The sequence below is a fragment of the Suncus etruscus genome, chromosome 5 (assembly GCF_024139225.1).
Source record: "Suncus etruscus isolate mSunEtr1 chromosome 5, mSunEtr1.pri.cur, whole genome shotgun sequence".
Classification (NCBI taxonomy): domain Eukaryota; kingdom Metazoa; phylum Chordata; class Mammalia; order Eulipotyphla; family Soricidae; genus Suncus; species Suncus etruscus.
The window spans coordinates 109,392,590-109,412,067 of record NC_064852.1 but is presented as its reverse complement, the minus strand read 5'-3'; the positions used below and the strand labels follow the sequence as shown (position 1 = coordinate 109,412,067).

The 19,478-nt window shown below is 51.4% G+C and overlaps 1 protein-coding gene across 1 annotated transcript in view; it reads left to right on the top strand.

The window, feature by feature from the left end:
* FARP2 (FERM, ARH/RhoGEF and pleckstrin domain protein 2) overlaps nt 1-19,478 on the top strand; it is a 57,234-nt gene that overhangs the window by 18,323 nt on the left and 19,433 nt on the right. Inside the window, 9 exon segments of the mRNA XM_049772888.1 lie at nt 2,475-2,572; nt 3,876-3,990; nt 5,485-5,632; nt 8,137-8,232; nt 12,335-12,498; nt 13,076-13,144; nt 14,417-14,462; nt 17,391-17,495; nt 17,648-18,688. Coding sequence (XP_049628845.1) covers nt 2,475-2,572; nt 3,876-3,990; nt 5,485-5,632; nt 8,137-8,232; nt 12,335-12,498; nt 13,076-13,144; nt 14,417-14,462; nt 17,391-17,495; nt 17,648-18,688 — 1,882 coding nt within the window.

The window sequence follows — 19,478 nt, the reverse complement described above, 5'->3', positions numbered from 1 at the left end:
TGCTAAGAGTAGACACTGCCCGCTTCTAGCCTTTGAGACCAAAAATAACAAACCCTGGATTGAAGGGTTGGTGCTTAGTAGCAGCGCACAGCTGTGCCTGTGACCCCCATATCACAGTGTCTCCTCAGCAGTTTGGTTGACCCTGGGCATGTGTGGCAAAGATGTGAACAGAAAAGCCAGTGAACAGGATTCAACATCATCACCATGAGGACCCTAGCGCTGCATAGTTCCCCAAAGTCCCTTACAGTCTCAAACAGTCCACAGTCCCCAAGTTCCTATACAGCCCCACATAATCCTACATTGTCCCACACCATTGGATTACTGGATTTTAGACTACTTAGTATTTGTTCTCAACCCCAGGGTGTGATCTAGTGTTAGATTACTGGGTCCCACCCCACTTAGTATTCATTCTCCTCCCTAGGGTGTGGTCTGGTTCTTACTAATAAAAAACCTGGGTCTCAGGAAGCCTGAGAATTAATTCTCTGGTCTTCCTCCACTATCCTTCCTGTCTCCTATGAGTGGAAGGCTTGCTGAACCTGTTCTTACCCCACTTTCACTGTGTGGGTTTCCTGCATCAGCTTTTGCTTCCAGAGCCACGTCTCTCCCAAATCCTGGTTTTGGAGCCTGAGGCTTCTTTCTCACTTCATAGTCCCACACAATCCTGTTGTCAGAATCTGGGAGGAAGGCTATGTGCACACATGGTGTGTACACAGCTTTGAGCTTTCAGGAGACTTGTTGGGGATTTGCTGCCATTTTACCTGGGGGAAACTCCAAGAGGGAGAGTCTTTACAAATTATAAACAGAGCCAAAGTGGTAGGTGGGAAAGGCATTCGTCTTGCATCTGGCCAACCAGGTTCATTCCCCAGTACCATTAGGTATGGCCCCTAATATATAAGAAACCAACATAGTGTGCAGAAATGCTCATGAGGAGAGGTTTCCTCTACGTGGTCAATTGTAGTATGGGGGTTTTCCATGTGTCCCATGTGCAAGATGTCAGCTTACAACCCAGGAGAGGCAGAAATGCAGGAGGCCATGACCATGTTGCTCTAACAGGAAACCTCCCAAGCTTCCTCACTAAATAGTGCCTGTTCTAACTGATCTTTGTCATCTGCTGGTTTCAGTCACAGCTAAGCTGTGGTGGGTCAGCCACAAGGTGACACAATCTGTCACCCGCAGGTACACTCAGAAGGGGATGTAGCTCCCACAAAATTGCAGCCTGAAAGGTGCCCTGGTGTGCCATGGCCTCCCATGTCTTCATCTGAGTGCTCATCCCTTCCTTAGTTCATGGGAGCTTTGATCCAGCTAGCAGGAAATACTCCTGGCCACTTGCTCAGCATGTTTCCCTTTGCCACAGGAGGAGCATGCTTGTCCACATGAAGCACAGAGCACAGAAGGCAGGAATGAATCACTCCTGGTACCTATGTTATGGGTCATGGTCTGGTTTTTTGACCTCCCTGCACCCCGGCCATGGCCTGGTCCCTCAGTGGCCTCATCTGGGAGTCACGTGTATCTGTGACTGTGCTGTGTCCACCTTTCTGACATTGAAACTACTTTGTCAGGGCTGTGTTCCCTGCTCTGCACTTTATATCTGTTTGTTTGCTTGTTTGCACAAGCACTGCTTGTCCTGGCAGTGCTCAGGACTTCTGTATCTGCTCAGGGATTACTCCTGGCAGATTTAGAGAACACTATGGGGTGCCTGGGATTGAACCTGGGACAGCCATATGCAAGGCAAGTGCCCTGCCTGCTGTGATGTTTGACCCAAGAACATTTGGATTTTAAGAGATTACAGTGTGTTAAGAGGTCACAGAGCACTAGTACTAACAAAAGCAGAGAAAATTCATGCTTGCCTTAGCATTCCAACTCCCAGATCAGCTCATAGAACAAATCCACGTTCGATAATGACTCACTGGTGAAATAAATGACCAGATCATCATTTTCAATCACCAGCTCAGGAATATTTACCAGCACCGGTGCTGCTGATTCTGGCCAAGACCGAATGTTTGAAATGTTTTCAAAATCCCCTGGCAACACTTTAATCTGGATCTTAATCAAATGTTTTTTTTGGCATTAAATGGTCAGTGTGTTTGTATGGGACGTGATGGGTTACCCTTCCCTAGAAGGTGCAGGTCCAGCTTGTGCTGATCTGGGGACAGTGGTGCCCTGGCGAAAGACTCATTGCACAGTGCTCATCTGCATGCTCTGTCCCTGCTGCAGGGTACTCCCATGGCCTTTGTCACTTCCTACTGTGGCATACTCCATATCCCTTCTGCAGTGTGTTCCCCTGACCTATGTCCCCTCTGTGGGTGCTCCCATGTCTCTGTCCCTACTGTGTTGTGCTCTGTCCACTGCTAGTTGGAGCATCCCTTGTAGGTGCCTTGATGTCTCTGCCATTGCTCTGCCCTTCAAGTTCTCTGAGCTGTGGGAAGAAAGTCTGCAGCCTTTGGCTGACCCCACCATGTCCTCCTTCGTTCCAGGTACTTGTTTGCATTGCAGCTGAAGAGAGACCTTCTGGAGGGGCGACTGACCTGCGCCCTCACCACTGCAGCACTCCTGACCTCCCACCTCCTGCAGGGTCAGTCAGTCCTGAGTCCTGCTCCCCTGCAGGATCGATCCCAGGGGCTCTGGTGTGCCTGTGTTCAGGGAACCCTGACATCAGGGACCAGGAACTGGTCAGCCTTTACCATCCAATAGGCTGTTTCCAGAGTTTGACTCGGAACCTCACACACCGAATGTCACTGAAGCCCCGCCTGCCCATCAGAAGGGAAGGGCTCCTGGCCCTTCTGCTACATGTTGGGGTTCAGGTCCAGAATCAGGAAATATTTCTAGCAGAGCTGTCTGGAGCCTAAGGAGGCTCTGTCCGAGCAGCTGGAGCGGAGAGTTTTCCCTGTGGTGCTGCAGCAGTGAAAAGGGGTCCCACAATCTCAGTAGGGCCAAGTGGGCCTCAGGGCCCTTGCCCTGGGTTTCAGCTGACGGACAGATGCCATGTTGTCCTTAAGATGGGGTGGGACCCAGATGTGGGTTCAGAAGTTGAGCCTCCTGCCATCTGTGTTTTTCCCTGGCTTGAGTGGGCACAGCTACAGTCTTGGACAACCCCTACTGGGTTCAATGGTGAAAACACAGGGTCCAGCTCCTGTGCTGCTCCACTCCATCCCTGATGCTCACCTGGGGCATCCTGGTTCTACGTACTCCAAGATGGAGTTTCTGGGGCTGCACTGCTCGGGCCTTGCTGGGCTCTGCTAGGGTTTAGATCACCAGGCACCATACAGGTCCCTGCTCTGCCTACTAGGGGCAGAAATATGCTGTGAGGGAGCTTCAACGGTTTTTTAAACACTGAAACTGACTCTGAAGTACCCGAAACTCAAATCAGACAGTGCCCTAGGATCTGAGAGCAGGAAAAAAGATAAATGGGTTTAAATGCACCATCCCAGGCCAGAGCTTAGATGGGCTGAGGGAGCTACTACATTAGTCTGTGGAGTCCCAGCTTCACCAGTCTGGACAGCCCCCAAGTACCACCACCTGCATGGCCCCAGTGGACCTAGAGTAACTAAAAGAACCCCTCTTTTCTGGCACGGAGTAGATTCAGCCATGGACACACTGAGCTGTGTCGGCTCTTCAGAGCAGAAAGTTCCGTCACCTGCCCTTACCCCTGCTCTAGCTTCATGCCTCAGCACGTGAGGGACCACACCACGTCGAATCGCAGACTCGTAGGTTCCACAGGCACCTCCACACATACCCACACATCCCACCAAAATAAGACAGAAAAGCCTCAAGCAAAGAGAAGATGTGACCAGATTTAGACAATCTGTAGTAGATGTTCACTTAGTGTAATAGGTGTTCACATCTACAAATGTGTGTGTTGCTTTATCTCAAAACAGCTGAAATTGGTGATTATGATGAAACCCTGGACCGGGAGCACCTCAAAGCCAATAAGTACCTGCCCAGCCAGGAGCACTCTCTGGAGAAGGTTCTGGAATTCCATCAGAAGCACGTGTGAGTCAGTCAGAGAGTTAACACAGGTTACTTCAGCAATGACTTGCAGCATATAAACATTCTCCTGCACTAAAGCAACCACCAGCACACATTTAGGCACATACACACACTTACACAACACAGTTGTATAGTTACACACATTTTCACACTGATACAGTACAAACTTGTGCACAGATAGCTTCATATACATTTGCATACAACACATACATGCACTTTTACAACTCATATATATACGCTCACATTCATGCCCACATGCAAGTATTCACATACAAATACACATGCTCAAGCATTTACAGTCACACACAAGCAGTGATCAGCTGGGCCTTCTATAATCTTGCCTTGGTTCGGACTGTACTCCAGTCAGGTTGGAGGAAGGGGAGGAAGTGAGACTGGGAGAGAAAGCTGAGGAATGAGCCTCCCAGGGAACATTCCAGAAACTAGCTCAGGGGGTGGGCCACATCACAAGCCCTGGGGTGAATCAGCCTGATCCCTGACTGGTTCAGAGACCCAGGTCTTTGGTGGCCCCACATAGCACCTGAGCACTAATGGGGTGACCTGGTGGAACTGTAGCTCCCAGGTACCTCCGTGTCCTCAAACCGTGCACTCACTTCTGGCCTAGATGGCCAAGAATCACCAGACAGGGCCTCTGAGCACTGCTTTGGAAAGCCCCAAACAGACAAAGCAGCTGAGTAGGAACAGCAAGTTCCGGGCTGTGGTGCTGGTGAGGTGCTGGGTACTGGTCTCAATGTGGGTCCCTGTGGTGCCTGGACCTACATCCCTCCTCGGGGACACAGGACCACATCCTCTGGGGTCAGAGCTCTGCTCTCCAGAGTGGCCCTTGAGGCCACAGCCTCACAGCTGAGCCCAGTAGCTTGGACACTGCCTTAGGCATATTTGGCTGGGCCTCTTCAAGACTCACCGTGAGGACTGGAGCAATAGCACAGCACGGAGAGTATTTGCCTTGCACACAGCCGACCCGGGTTCGATTCCTGGCATTCCATAGGGTCCCCCCCAGGCCTGCCAGGAATGATTCCTGAGCACAGAGCCAGGAATAACCCTTAGCACCCCTGGGTGTAGTCCAAAAACAAAAACAAAACAAAACAAAAAAAAAGGACTCACCTTGATACTAGCCAGTTTCGATGAAGGTTGTGCCCAGCATGCAGAGAGGCCCTGACCAGACTAGTGCCAGCCCAGGTCTTAGTGGTGGTGCCCAGGTGCCAAGATAGGGCCTCCTAGAGCTGGACTGGACCCCAGAAGGGGCTGAGCTAGGCACTGCCTGTGAAATTGTCAGCCAAGCAGAGTTCAGCCACCCATGGGCACCTAGAATTGAGGAGAGCTCAGGATGAGGGCGAGAGAGCAAGTGGGTGGGACTGTTTTCAGGAATGTTCTGGGGGTTCTTCCATCCCATGGCCCCTCAGTATGGCCCCTGCAGTGCTGACAGACAACCAGATCAGAGGGCCATATGTGGAAGGTGACCACACTGTCCTCTCCTAGGGGCCAGACGCCGGCTGAGTCCGATTTCCAGGTGCTGGAGATCGCCCGAAAGCTGGAGCTGTATGGTGTCCGGCTGCACCCCGCTGCTGACAGAGAGGGCGCCAGGATCAGCCTGGCCGTGTCCCACATGGGTGTCCTTGTGTTCCAGGTAGGTGCAGCTACATCAAGCCCTTGTCACCTTTGGGGTGTCCGAGTGGCGCCAAGGGCTGAGCAGCATCAGGTGTGGTCTGTGTTTGCCTCACTCCAGGGCAAAGGATTCCCATGATTCTGGTACACGGTCCAAGGCCCACCCCGGAGGGCCTGGAGGACTATTGGGCACCCCACCCATGGGTGTTCACAGTCCTCACACACCTTGGCCTTCTCCAGTCATGGTACCACAGTACCACATCTGACTCAGGGATTTTCTCTGGAGCAGGAACAAGTTCGCACTTCCTTCTGGTCCTTAGTGCTGGGCATGGGTGGCCACACTCTGCCGTCACCCTCCCCCAAGGCCCTGCTGGACCGGTCCTGGGCAGGCCCATGCACTGGTTCTCCTATGATGTGACTGCTGGTGACCCCGTCGAGATGCTGCCCACAAAGGGCCATCAGGGCACCACACATGGCAGTTCCTGTAGCTCAGAGACTGCAGACACAGAGGTGGGGGTGGGAACAGATGTGCTCAGTGAGATGGAGGGTTTGCTGAACTGGGGAGGATGGGCAAAGAAACAAGGGTGCCTTTCTCACCTGAACCCTGTGCCCCAGGAAAAGTGCAGGGGCAGAATGGTCGAAGTAGCCATGGCAGTGTGAGCAATGCTTCTGCAAGCAGGAAAATAAGTGCTTGAAACATGACAGAGAGGCCGGGGGTGAGGGTCCACCCATGGGGCCAGGGCCTGGTTTCCCTCCTGCTGGAGAGAACTGTCAGGAGGGGCTGCCACCACCACAGGAGCAGGCTGGGGGAGTCAGGGCTAGACTGGTTCGTGGTGTGGGAGAAGCTTTGAACTGCAGGCCTGATTCTCAGAGCTCTGCTTGCTAGGGGTGAGAGCAGAGCCAGGCAAGGTTTCAGACACAATGTCCCTCTGCAGCTGAGGCTGGTTCGTGGTGTGGGAGAAGCTTTGAACTGCAGGCCTGATTCTCAGAGCTCTGCTTGCTAGGGGTGAGAGCAGAGCCAGGCAAGGTTTCAGACACAATGTCCCTCTGCAGCTGAGGCTGAGGCCCCACTGGCCCTCTGGCATCCCTGCCTGCCTTGCTTTGATCTATGGCCTTCGAACCCCAGCGTGCAAAGAAGAGGAAATCAGCAAGTGTCTGGGAGGAGTGGTTAGAACTCCAGACTCAGGACACATTTCCCTGGGCCACAGGCCCCCCCTCCACAACATGGGCTCAGGGAGTGGAGAATGAGTGCCTGGAGGTGGCGGGGATGGCAAGGGCTCCGCCTTGTGGTGGGGATGGTTCCTCTGATAGTTTCTTTTCTGGGAACAGAGGAGGAAATCTTGCCAGATCTTTACTTTGAGTAGCTTCCAGTAATTTAGTAACAGGCACCTGGCTTTTCTCATCCAGACCCCCAGATTTACCTCTTAGCTTTGAGGACCTCTCTTCCTCAGAATGCATGTGTGCATGAATGTGTGCGTGTGTGGTGTTTATGCATATGTATGTGAGCGTATGTACATGGGGTATTTATGAGTATGTATGAGACTGTATATCTGCCTCTGCGTGAGTGTATTGTGAGTATGTGTTGTACTAAATATTAATTATGAAGTCCTTGGTGGTGCATGGAGTCAGCCTGGTCCAGCCTGCTGCACCTTTAGGTAAGCGGATCTGTAGGTATCAGGGTGATGGCGAAGAAATGATCCACAGCAGTCAGATTTCAGGAGACATCAAGCTTTATTATAAAGGCCCTACCTGCCATGTGCATATCTAACATGGCTTCTCAGCTAAGCAGCTTCTCTGCACCCAACCTGTCTCTCATCTCTCCATGCAGAGCCTTAGTCTCTCCCTCCCCCCAGGCAACCCCTTAAATTACCAACCACAGACCCCTCCCAACTATGGGAGGGTCTCCCTCTCCAGGTGAGATAGCCAGGAAGTTGGGGGGAGAGTAACAAGTGTGCATGGTTTTTTGTGGTGTTTTTTATGGGGGGGTTGTTTTTGTTTTTTGGACCACACTCAGTGGCATTCGGGGGTTACTCCTGTCTTTGCACTCAGAAATCACTCCTGGCAGGCTCCTGTAGGATCCTGGGGATCAAACCCAGGTCTGTCCTGGGTCAGCCACATGCAAGGTAAATGCCCTACCGCTGTGCTATCACTCTGGGCCCCATAGCTTGTTTTTCTATTGATTTTTTGTTGTTATTGTTTTGTTGTGCTTTGGGGCCACATTCAGCCATGCTGTTTTGCACTCAGGAATCGCTCCTGGCAGAGCTCTGGGGACTATATGGGATGCCATGAATTGAACCTGGGTCAGCTGCATATAAGGCAAGCGCCCTACCCACTGTACTGTCTCTCTGGCCTGGGTTTGTATTTGAGGGGTTCTGGCATTTAGCCCATTAGACTCAGTGGCACCTCACTTGTATGCCAAGGAGTACCCCATTATGTGCCCACACAACTGGCACAAATAATTTTCCCTATCAGTGCACATATCTAGATTGCAAGTGTTACTCAGTTTGTTCGTCTCTTGGTTTTCAGAGCACAACCAAAATCAACACTTTCAACTGGTCTAAGGTGCGCAAACTGAGCTTCAAGAGAAAGAGGTTTCTCATCAAGCTCCACCCAGAGGTCCATGTAGGTATCACACAAGCACATTCGAAACTCCCTGGGAAAATGCAGAACTCAGCAGTGGGTGGGGACTGGGTTTGGATCTGGACTACTGTGGCCTCAGAAAAAGACAGCCAAGAATGTGCCCCAAAGCTCAGACCAGAGCTGAGGTGTGGATTTAGCTTCTTCCAGAGTACCACAGCCAAGCAGTTGCCTCTGTTGGAGTGATCCCTGGTGTCTGCTATTCTCTGTCAGGAAGACCCCATCACTGTCCAAGAAGCCCCATAGCAGAGCCCTTGTATGTCCTCCAGGACTGTCAGTCATGGGGATGCAGAGCTGCTCAGCTGCCTTTGTGCACGCACTCGAGGGATGCCCAGAGTCCACTCAGCACTACCAGGCACAACCCTGTTCAGGGGCCGGAGTGATAACACCACAGTAAGACGTTTGCCTTGCATGTAACTGATATGGGACAAACCCAGGTTCGATACCCAGCATCTCTCATATGGTCCCCCAAGCCTGCCAGAAGTAACCCCTGAGTGCCACCGGTATGGCTTGAAAAACAAAAAGAAAAGAACTCTTGGGTTCAGTCCCTGATACCACATGGCTCCACAGCCAGGGTTAACCTCCAGACACATCGAGTATGGTCTCCAACTTTTTTAATTAAAAAATTTTTTACTGGGGCCGGGCGGTAGCGCTCGAGGTAAGGTGCCTGCCTTACCTGCGCTAGCCTAGGAGACGGACCGCGGTTCGATCCCCCAGCGTCCCATATGGTCCCCCAAGCCAGGAGCGACTTCTGAGCGCATAGCCAGGAGTAACCCCTGAGCGTCACCGGGTGTGGCCCAAAAACCAAAAAAAAAAAAAAAAAAAAAAAAAAATTTTTTTACTGGGCCCGGAGAGATAGCACAGCGGCATTTGCCTTGCAAACAGCTGATCCAGGACCAAAGGTGGTTGGTTCAAATCCCGGTGTCCCATATGGTCCCCCGTGCCTGCCAGGAGCTATTTCTGAGCAGACAGCCAGGAGTAACCCCTGAGCACTGCCGGGTGTGGCCCAAAAACCAAAAAAAAAAAAAAATTTTTTTACTGATTTTTAATTAAGGCAGTACAGCAGGAAAGGCACAACCTAGGGAACCTGTATGATCCCCCCAGAGTCCTGTCAGAAGTGATCCCTGAGCACAGAGCCAGGAGTAAACTCTGAGAACCACTGGGTGTGGCAAAAAAGAGGTTTTTAATTAAAAAATGGATTTTGACCCATATCTCACAGCTGCCACACTATGAACAGTGAGTGACCCACAAAGGGAGATAAAACCTGCTGAGATGGAATTTTGTAGAAACACACCCAGCTTCATAGCTAAACTCAGCAGAGATGACAAACAAGCTGATGAAACTCACAGGTACACTGTTTTTCGGGCTGAAAACTGGGCACTGTCGGGAGGGAACTGGGCCTAGTTCACACCTTGCTGAAGCCCCAGCAGCCACACCCACATCCCACATGCAAACCATGCAAACACCCCAATTTCACTGCCTGACAACTGACTAATCTCTGAAGAGACTCCCAAGCTGATGAAACTACCAGGTAAGTCATTTTTCAGGCTGCAGACTCTGGGGTCTTCTTGAAGTGGGGGCAGGCAGCCTCCCTATCCCCATTGTGCTGTTGAAGCCCCAGAAGCCCCACCTACATCACACCCATAATGCCACCATCTTCAAAGCTTTATGACTGGTCTCAGAAGGGATGCCAAGAGGATGGAACTCACTGGTCTTCGGGCTAAGAGCCCTGGAGGTGGGCGGGTTCTAACAGATCATGGAGTGACGTATCCAGATTCCACAAGACAAAAGCAGAAGACATTCTTCGACCTAGAAAAGTCAGTAATTGTGTGAAGTCAGGAGAGTCCACGAGTAGCTACAGCCTTAATTTGGAGCTGTAGGGGGCTGGAGCCAGCACAGCAGTAAGGCATTTGTCTTGGACACGACCAACCTGGGATGGACCTAGGTTTGATTCCCGACACCTTATATGGTCCCCTGAGCCTGCCAGCATCTATTTCTGAGTGCAGAGCCAGGAGTAATCTCTGAGTGCTGCTGGTATGGCCCAAAAACAATTAAAAAAAAAAAAGATTTAGATTTATATTGGAAAGCAGTAGTTACATTAATTGCATGGTACTGCAGGATCACAGGCTTTCTGATCAGTAGGTTAGAATCAAATACCCAAGGACAAAACTCCATATATGTGGACAGTTAATTTTCAGTAAAGGAGCTGACAATGTGAAATGGAGTAAAGATAGCTTCTTTAACAAATGGTGCTGGGAAAACTGGCTAACTATGTGTAAGAAACTAAAGGTCGATCCATATCCCACATCTTATACAAAGATCAATTTAAAGTGGACCTTTAAATCTCAAAGACCTTGAGATTGGGCCCGGAGAGATAGCACAGTGGTGTTTGCCTTGCAAGCAGCCGATCCAGGACCAAAGGTGGTTGGTTCGAATCCCGGTGTCCCATATGGTCCCCCGTGCCTGCCAGGAGCTATTTCTGAGCAGACAGCCAGGAGTAACCCCTGAGCACTGCCGGGTGTGGCCAAAAAAAAAAAAACAAAAAAAAAAAAGACCTTGAGATTGACCAAAACCTATAAAATACATTGGGGAAAATATAGGCAGAACACTCCAAAATTTGGACCTCAAAGGTGTCTTCAGTTATCTGATACCACTGGTAAGGCAACACAATCAAAACTAAGCAAACAGGACTACAATCAAATTAAAGAGCATCTGCATGGCAAAAGAAACAAGTGCTAAAACTAAAAGACAACTAACTGGATGGGAAAAAATATTTTCATTCATCACATTCAATAAAGATATGATATCCAGGGCCGGGAAGGTGGCGCTAGAGATAAGGTGTCTGCCTTGTAAGTGCTAGCCAAGGAACGGACCGCGGTTCGATCCCCCGGCGTCCTATATGGTCCCCCCAAGCCAGGGGCAATTTCTGAGCACTTAGCCAGGAGTAACCCCTGAGCATCAAACGGGTGTGGCCCAAAAACCAAAAAAAAAAAAAAAAAAAAAAAAGATATGATATCCAGGAAATATAAAATACAAAGATCAACCAAAAAATACAGAAACACTATCCAAAAATGAAAAGAGAGGAAGACAAGGAAATTGCCAATAGGCACATAAAAAGTGTTCAGCATCACTAATCATTAGGGAAATCCAAATCGAGAAAACAATGAGACATCTCATACCAGTGAGAATAGCACATATTAAAAATAGTAGGAACAATCTGTGCTGGCAGGGATGTGGTGGCAAAGGAGCTCTCATTCACTGCTGGTAGAAATGTTGTCTGGTTCAGTCCCAGCAGAAACAGTATGGAGAGTCCTCAGTAAACTTGGAATTGAACTGCCATATGACCCAGCAATTCCACTTTTAGGTGTCTCCCCCCAGAACTTAAAAACACTCATTCAAAAGGATATGGGCACATTATTACAATAGCTAAGATACAGAATCAACTTAGGTGTCCAACAGAGACAAATGCAAAATGATCTAATTTCTCTGTGGTATATAGAAAAACCGGATAAGGAAATATAATGTAGTAAAGGGGGGTGCCTTGACCCCATAGCTTAAGAAGGAGAGGGTCAGAGAAGAAAAGAAAAGGGTCGAAGATGTCGAAAAAGGGAAGAAATGGGGGAACAAGGGCCAGGGCATCAATTGTAGTGGAGATGTGGGAGAGTGGTACTCCAATCTGCCTGCAGGCCATGGGCTTACTGGTCTAGAGTACTTAAGGTTTTAGTACATTTTAATATAAAATGTGTACAGTAATCAGTTTAGCAGTGTGTCTCAGGGTTCAGTGTGTTTTATGACTTGAGAATTCCGCTTCAGGGTTCACCTCAGGAATCCCCATGGCCCCAAGAGCTTCCTGGTGAAGATGCCAGCCTGTAGCCTGTGTGCCCCACATGTCCCCATTGCCCTCACCGCACAGGCAGCTGATGTGGGAATGGCACAGGAAAGTGGGTGGGCATAGGCACATGTCACAGTTTGCCCAGGAGAGCATGAAGCAAACACCAGGAAGTGCCAGTCCATAACTCCCAAGAGAGCATCTTCCAGTCTGCTTTCCAAACCCACTTTGGTTACTTACTGCATCTTGCGTTTCTAGGGACCCCACCAGGACACACTGGAGTTCCTCATGGGGAGCAGAGATGAGTGCAAGAACTTCTGGAAGACCTGTGTGGAGCATCATGCCTTCTTCAGGCTGCTTGACCAGCCCAAGCCCAGAGCAAAAGCAGCCTTCCTCAGCAGGGGCTCCTCCTTCCGATACAGGTGGTGACAATCCCGCTGAGCCAGGGGAGGGTTTCTAAGCCTCTGCTGCTGCACTGGCAGCTGTTGGCTATCAAGAAAGCACAGGCGAAAATCTGGCACTACAAAGGACTCTTGAGTGTCTATACAAATTTATGAGAGAATATGGGCAAACCTCACTTTACCTCCCTCTCTCTATTTTTTTTTCCTTTGGTTTTGGGCCATACCAGGTGGCTGTGCTCAGGATTGCTCCTCGATTTCTGTGCTCAGAAATCGCTCCTGGTAGACTCAGGGGACCCTATGGGATGCCGAGGAGTGAACCCAGGTTGGTCCTGGGTCGGCTGCATGCAAAGCAAACACCCCACTTGCTGTGCTATTGCTCCAGGCCCTGTCACTTTTTTAAAATCTGAACATTTTTGGGGGGGTCACACCCAGCGGCGCTCATGGGATTCTACTGGCTCTGCACTCAGAAATTACTCCTGGAAGGCTCTGGGGACCATATGGGATGCCAGTGTCCATCCTTTGTTGGCCTTGTGCAAGGCAAACACCCTGCCGCTGTGCTATTGCTTAAGCCCCCTAAAATATGAACTTTTATTCACAGTGGAAGAACTCAGAAACAGTTGGTGGATTATATCAAAGATGGCGGAATGAAGCGAGTTCCATATGAAAGGTAAGACCTGCCACAGTTTTGATGAACAATGTGTGTTTTTGCAGGGGTTGGGGCACACCTGGCAATGCTCAGGGCTTACTCCTGCCCCTGCACTCAAAGATTGCTCTTGGCAGGCTTGAGGAATCACATGGGGTGGCCAGGATCAAACCCAGGTCAGGCGTGTGCAAGGCAAGCACCCTCCCTGCTGTATTATCAGTCGAGCTCTCTCAAAATTTACTTGAATGAAAGTAATTTCTTTTTTTTGGAAGGGACTGGGTTCAGGGGCCACATGCAGCAGTGCCCAGAGGCTCTTTGTGGCTCTGCTCATGATCCCTGTGAAATGTGAATGGAGGTCAGTGAGGCCGCACCTTAGCCCTGCTCTGTCACTCCAGGACCCAAAAACCTGTGTTCTTTCAATTCCTTCTCTATTGGTGGTGCCTGTACCATTCACAGTCACATTTTCATGTAGGATGGTGAGCTGGGAATCTGAAAATTTATTTTGGTTTGCATATGGAATTTTTCCTCCCGGTGGGGGAAAATTTTTTGTTTGTTTGTTTGTTTTTGGGTCACACCCAGCGGTGCTCAGGGGTTACTCCTGGCTATCTGCGCAGAAATTGCTCCTGGCAGGCATGGGGGACCATATGGGTCGCAGGGATTCGAACCAACCACCTTAGGTCCTGGATAGGCTGCTTGCAAGGCAAACACTGCTGTGCTATCTCTCCGGCCCTGGTGGGGGAAAATTTTATCTCTTGCAAGTCTTTTTTTCCAGTAGGAGTGGGGGAGTGAGTCACTCCTGGCATTGCTTAGGGATCATTCCTGGTGGTGCTCGGGGAACAAACACATGTGGGGCCGGGTTTGAACCCGGTTTACCACACACAAAACAGGCACCTTACTCCCTGTACTATCTCTCTGGCCTCACAAGGCATTTTTTGCATTTTGTTTTCCTTGGCAATGGGAGAGTATTCCAAAGTGCTCAGAGCCCAAGGGTGTTCCTAGCAATACTTGATCAACTCTGGGAAGGGTATTTAGTACTTGCCCAGGGATGTGGTGTGGCTGGGCACTGCAGGTTCAGGGGCACCCCCAGTCCTGGAGTAGACTTTGGTGCTGGCACCGAACCAGGCTAGGTACTTCCAGGGCCTGGGGGCAGCCTCTCCACTGTCTCCACAGCTGGTGGGTACCTTCCCTCCTGTCCTATTTCCTGTTGTCAGGCCCATTTGCCAGGCACCCCCTGTAGGGTTCACAGACACTTGCCCTTAAGGGAGCTCGTCTTCACACCTTATTCTCTATTCACAGAAGATTCAGCAAGACTCAGCTGTCAGTTCAGGGCCTGCAGCGGCAGGTGAGTTCTGCAGTGTCTGGGGCTGGACTGGCCTGCAGGTAGGCATGAGTGTGTCCATGTGGCTGGGAACTGCACGGGCTCAGCAGTGTGGCCATGCTCCATGTCTACCACTGCCCACAGCAGTGCGCTGGCAAGAGACCACTCATTGTACGGCCTCGGAGACCACATGTGACCTCGCTGTGACCATGTGTTACTTAGAGACTATGTGCCACCCTTGTCCGTCCCACACATGGAGGACACGGTGACCTCCTTATGGGATATGCCCATACCTCTCAGGAGGGACTTGGTGACCCCTGGGCCAGGCCAGTGAGGCTATGCTTCTCTTCCAGTTTGCACATAATTCACCTAGAACCCTCTTAGTCGGATATTATTATCAGAACTCTTCTCTGCCACAGTGTAACATTTTTATTCCGGTGCAGTTTTCTATTTTTTTCTTATTTTGGCTTTAGGGACAATACCCAAAAGTACTCAGGGGTTACTTCTGGCTCTGTGGTCAGTGATTTGAACTCTGGTCTGCTGCATGAAAGGCAAATGTCTTCGTGTGCTCTTTCTCAGCTCCCCACACAATATGCATTTTCTTTCTTTCTTTCTTTCTTTCTTTCTTTCTTTCTTTCTTTCTTTCTTTCTTTCTTTCTTTCTTTCTTTCTTTCTTTCTTTCTTTCTTTCTTTCTTCCTTCCTTCCTTCCTTCCTTCCTTCCTTCCTTCCTTCCTTCCTTCCTTCCTTCCTTCCTTCCTTCCTTCCTTCCTTCCTTCCTTCCTTCCTTCCTTCCTTCCTTCCTTCCTTCCTTCCTTCCTTCCTTCCTTCCTGTTTTTGGGTCACACCCAGCAGCGCTCAGGGGTTACTCCTGGCTCTACACTCAGAAATTGCTTCTGGGAGGGGCTGGGAAGGTGGCGCTAGAGGTAAGATGTCTGCCTTGCAAGCGCTAGCGTAGGACAGACCTTGGTTCGATCCCCCAGCGTCCCATATGGTCCCCCAAGCCAGGGGCGATTTCTGAGCGCATAGCCAGGAGTAACCCCTGAGTGTCAAACAGGTGTGGCCCAAAAAACAAAAAAAGGAAAAGGAAGGAAGGAAGGAAGGAAGGAAGGAAGGAAGGAAGGAAGGAAGGAAGGAAGGAAGGAAGGAAGGAGGGAAGGAGGGAGGGAGGGAGGGGGGAGGGAGGGAGGGAGGGAGGGAAGGAAGGAAGGAAGGAAGGAAGGAAGGAAGGAAGGAAGGAAGGAAGGAAGGAAGGAGGGAGGGAGGGAGGGAGGGAGGGAGGGAGGGAGGGAAGAAAGGAAGGAAGGAAGGAAGGAAGGAAGGAAGGAAGGAAGGAAGGAAGGAAGGAAGGAAGGAAGGAAGGAAGGAAGGAAAGAAGGAAGGAAGGAAGGAAGGAAGGAATCGCTCCTGGGGGGCCGGAGAGATAGCTTGGAGGTAAGGCGTTTGCCTTTCATGCAGAAGGACAGTGGTTCGAATCCCGGCATCCCATATGGTCCCCTGAGGCTGCCAGGAGTGAATTTCTGAGTGTAGAGCCACTAGTAGCCCCTGAGCGCTGCCAGGTGTGACCCAAAAACCAAAAAAAAAAAAAAAGAAAAAGAAAAAGAAATCGCTCCTGGGAGGCTCAAGGGATATGGGATGCTGGGATTCGAACTGCCGTCCTTCTGCATGCAACGCCTTACCTCCATGCTATATCTCCGGCCCCAACAATATACATTCTTGTGTCATTTATACTGTCAGAACATTCATACACAGCAAGTCTTTCTTTTTATCTTATTTGGGGGGAGCAGCTGCCTCAGGGATCACTCTGAGGGGGACTCAAGGACCCTGTAGTGCTGAGGAGCTGATGATGGAACAAGGAGGCCAATGCTGCGTGTAAGACAAATGACTCTCCTGCCCACTCTTTGCCTCATATATTTTATTATTCCCTTGTTTTTTGGTCTGGACCCACACGTGGGAGTGCTCAGGGCCTTCTCCCTGGGCTACTGGGGGACCTGCAGGACTCACCCAGCAGGACTCACCCAGCCCTCCAGCAGAAGCATCTTTTCTTTCCTTCCCCAATCCTTGCCCTCCCCTTGATACCACCACTGCTGTTTACCTACATCTGGCCCATATCAGTCCGGGTGCTTGAGTTGCCAGCTCATACATACACACGGGATCAGGGACACACACCCTGGCAGCTGTGGCCAGAGCCTCGGGAGTGTGACTCACATACTCCTTTGCTGTGCACTGGAGACCTTGCCGCTCACTGGGCCCACATTTGGTAGCACACTCCAGTGAGCCTTTTGCCTCCCTTTGAACCCAGCACTATGGTCTTCTTTGCTCTTAGAGCTTGTTCTTTTTTTGAGGGGAGGTATTGATTTTTGGGCCACACCGGCACTGCTCAGGGAGTACTCCTGGCTCTGCACTCAGAAGTCGCTCCTGGCAGGCTCAGAGGACCATATGGGATGCCGGTGATTGAACCCGGGTTTATCCCAGGTCTGCTGCACGTAAGGCAAATGCCTTACCACTGTGCTATCACTCCTGTGCAGTTCTGATTGCCCACAGCGTCCCAGCTGCTCCCTGCTCGGTCATCTGGGGACTGTGTTGATGTTAGGGTTGAAACCTGAGCCTCTCCCATTCAGCCTTGTGAGCCATCCCTCACCCCTAGCACCCCAGTCCTGTGCTCCAGATTTTTCCTAGGTAGGCATCCCACAGGATGTAAAACATTTTCTTTAAGGGAGTTGGCATTTGCGAATAGTCAGAAAGTCATGTGTGCTGCCTGTTCCTCCAACATGGCTTTGACAGTCGCTTGGCAGGGCCCAGGGTGTTGGATGGGGGTCTGGAGTCTGGCGTCTTCCTTAGCACCTCAGCGCAGCGCCAGATAGAAGAGGAGCAGAGGTGAGCACTGCCCCGAACATTATCTATGCAGCCCCTGGGGTTGCAGAGTCTGAGTTAAGCTGGTCCCGTCCCTGCAGGCCATGCCACAGGCACAGGCCAAGCTATGCTGCAGGGAGCTGGGGGTACCCGGCCCTCGGGGCCCCCGCAGGAATCTGTGCTTGGGCTATTTGCTGCAGAGGCCAGTGGGCATATGTTTGCATTTGTGTGTGTGCATTTGTGTATTTGTGTGCACATGCATGTGTATATGCGTGCGTGTACATCTTGTATGTATGTTGTGTGGCTCTGCACCAGGTGTCCCATCTCACTTGTCCCATTTCTCTTCTCTCCCTCCCAGCAGAGTGTGTCACTACCTGAGGCATTGAGGACTCCAGTGGGGCTCTCCATGCCTCGGGCCCCCTTCTCTGACCCTGCCTCCCCTCTGACACCTGCTGGCTTTCCTGACCTCGAGGACCGAAGCTGCTGCCATCCCCCAGCAGATCCCTTGACAGAGAGGAGCAGAGTGGCTGCCCGAGTCCCCGACACTGGCCGGGCACAGCCCCCCGGGGTCCCCGTGCTGCAGCCAGGCCCAGGTGCTGGGTGGGGTCCCATGGTGAGGGGGTGCAGCAGTCCCAGTGCCTTTGGCCCAGAGCCCGGTGGGAGTGGCAAGGGGCACAGGCTGGCCAGTGGGCCCCTGCACAGCTGTGGAGGCCCCGTCTCGGTGCTCGCCAACGTCCCACTGCAGGTGTCCGAGGAGTTCATAGACGATGACCCTGCAGAGATCTCTTTCTTTGCTGGTGGCTCCGAAGCCTTTGGCTTCCCCTATGGTGGCGCCACCCTCCAAAGGCACCCGCACTCGGCTCAGTCCAGCCCAGACAGGTACTCCACAGAGGCCGTGCACCTGGATGCCGAGGACAGCTGTAACTCAGATGGGGAACCACGCAGCTTGCTCCCTGAGGATACATCAGAGCTGCTGCGTGTAAAGGCTCAGGCCAGCCTCTTACAGAGCCTGCTCAGCCCCTCAGACACCAGCTCACTTCGGAACAGCCCCTCTCAGAGCAGCTCCCTCGGACACCTGCCGCTGCTTGCGCTGTCCATGCACACGCCCAGCTCGGCTGGCCAGTCCGAGGCCAGCTCCATGGCCAACTTTCCTGCTGGCTCCTCCGTGCGCTCCGAGTCCAGCTCAGCCTTTCAGTTCTCTGATATCCTAGATCAGCTGGAGCAGCTCAGTGGTCTGCCCGCAGCGGGTGATGGCTCCAGTCACAGTGAAGCTGAGTCCTGGGACTCTGAGGCCGAGTCCCCCGTAGACGTCAGCCTCTTCCTCGGCCACCGTTTTGCACAGCCCACAGGCGACAGGCTGGACCTGGCGCCTGATTGGCAGAGCGGTGGCATGAATGTGGTCCCAAGGGAGTGGACACACAGCAGCCCCCACTAGTGCCACCCATTGGGGACCCCCACGTGGGCCAGAGCAGCCTCAGTAAGGAAGATTCTGTATCGGGGTTAGTTGCTCTTGTGAAGGCCCAAATCTATTCGTCTCTTCTAAATGTCACCAAAATAAATAAATTGGGAGTAGGGGAAGGTTTGGGGCCACACCTCTGGCGGCACTCAGGCCTTCTTCCTTGCTCTGTGCTCAGGGATCACTCCTGGTGGTGCTCAGGAGACCATATAGGATGCTTGGGATGAAACCTAAGTCAGCCACGTGCAAGGCAAATCCCTTCTTCCTGTCCTCTATAGCTTAATGTCAGGATGTTGTTATTGACACTTTTACTTGGAAAAAGATGTTCAAGACTGTATCCCAGTTGAAAAGCAGATGAGTGTCTTCCAGCTGTTCCTCAGAGAATGAGTTCATCCACACAGCTTCTCTGGGAGTGGTGCTTTGACCTAGCCAAAGCCTGGAGCTCCTGTCTGAGGGCTCCAGGTCAGCCTGTGTCTCCTTCCCAGACACAGTGCAGACACTGCTCCGTTAGCCTAGATACCCAGGTCAGTTAGCACCCGGGCCAGTGAGGGCATTGCGTCCTTCATCCAGTTGCTACACACATCCAGGAATGCCCCAGATCCCGTGGAGGACAAAGTCAGACCCCGGGCTTCCTGGGACGGCCACTGCATGACTGAGTGCCAAAGATGTGTCATGAGAAAGACACGAGAAACAAGCCTTGTGGACAGCAGGCCTAGGGAACTGCTTGAAGATG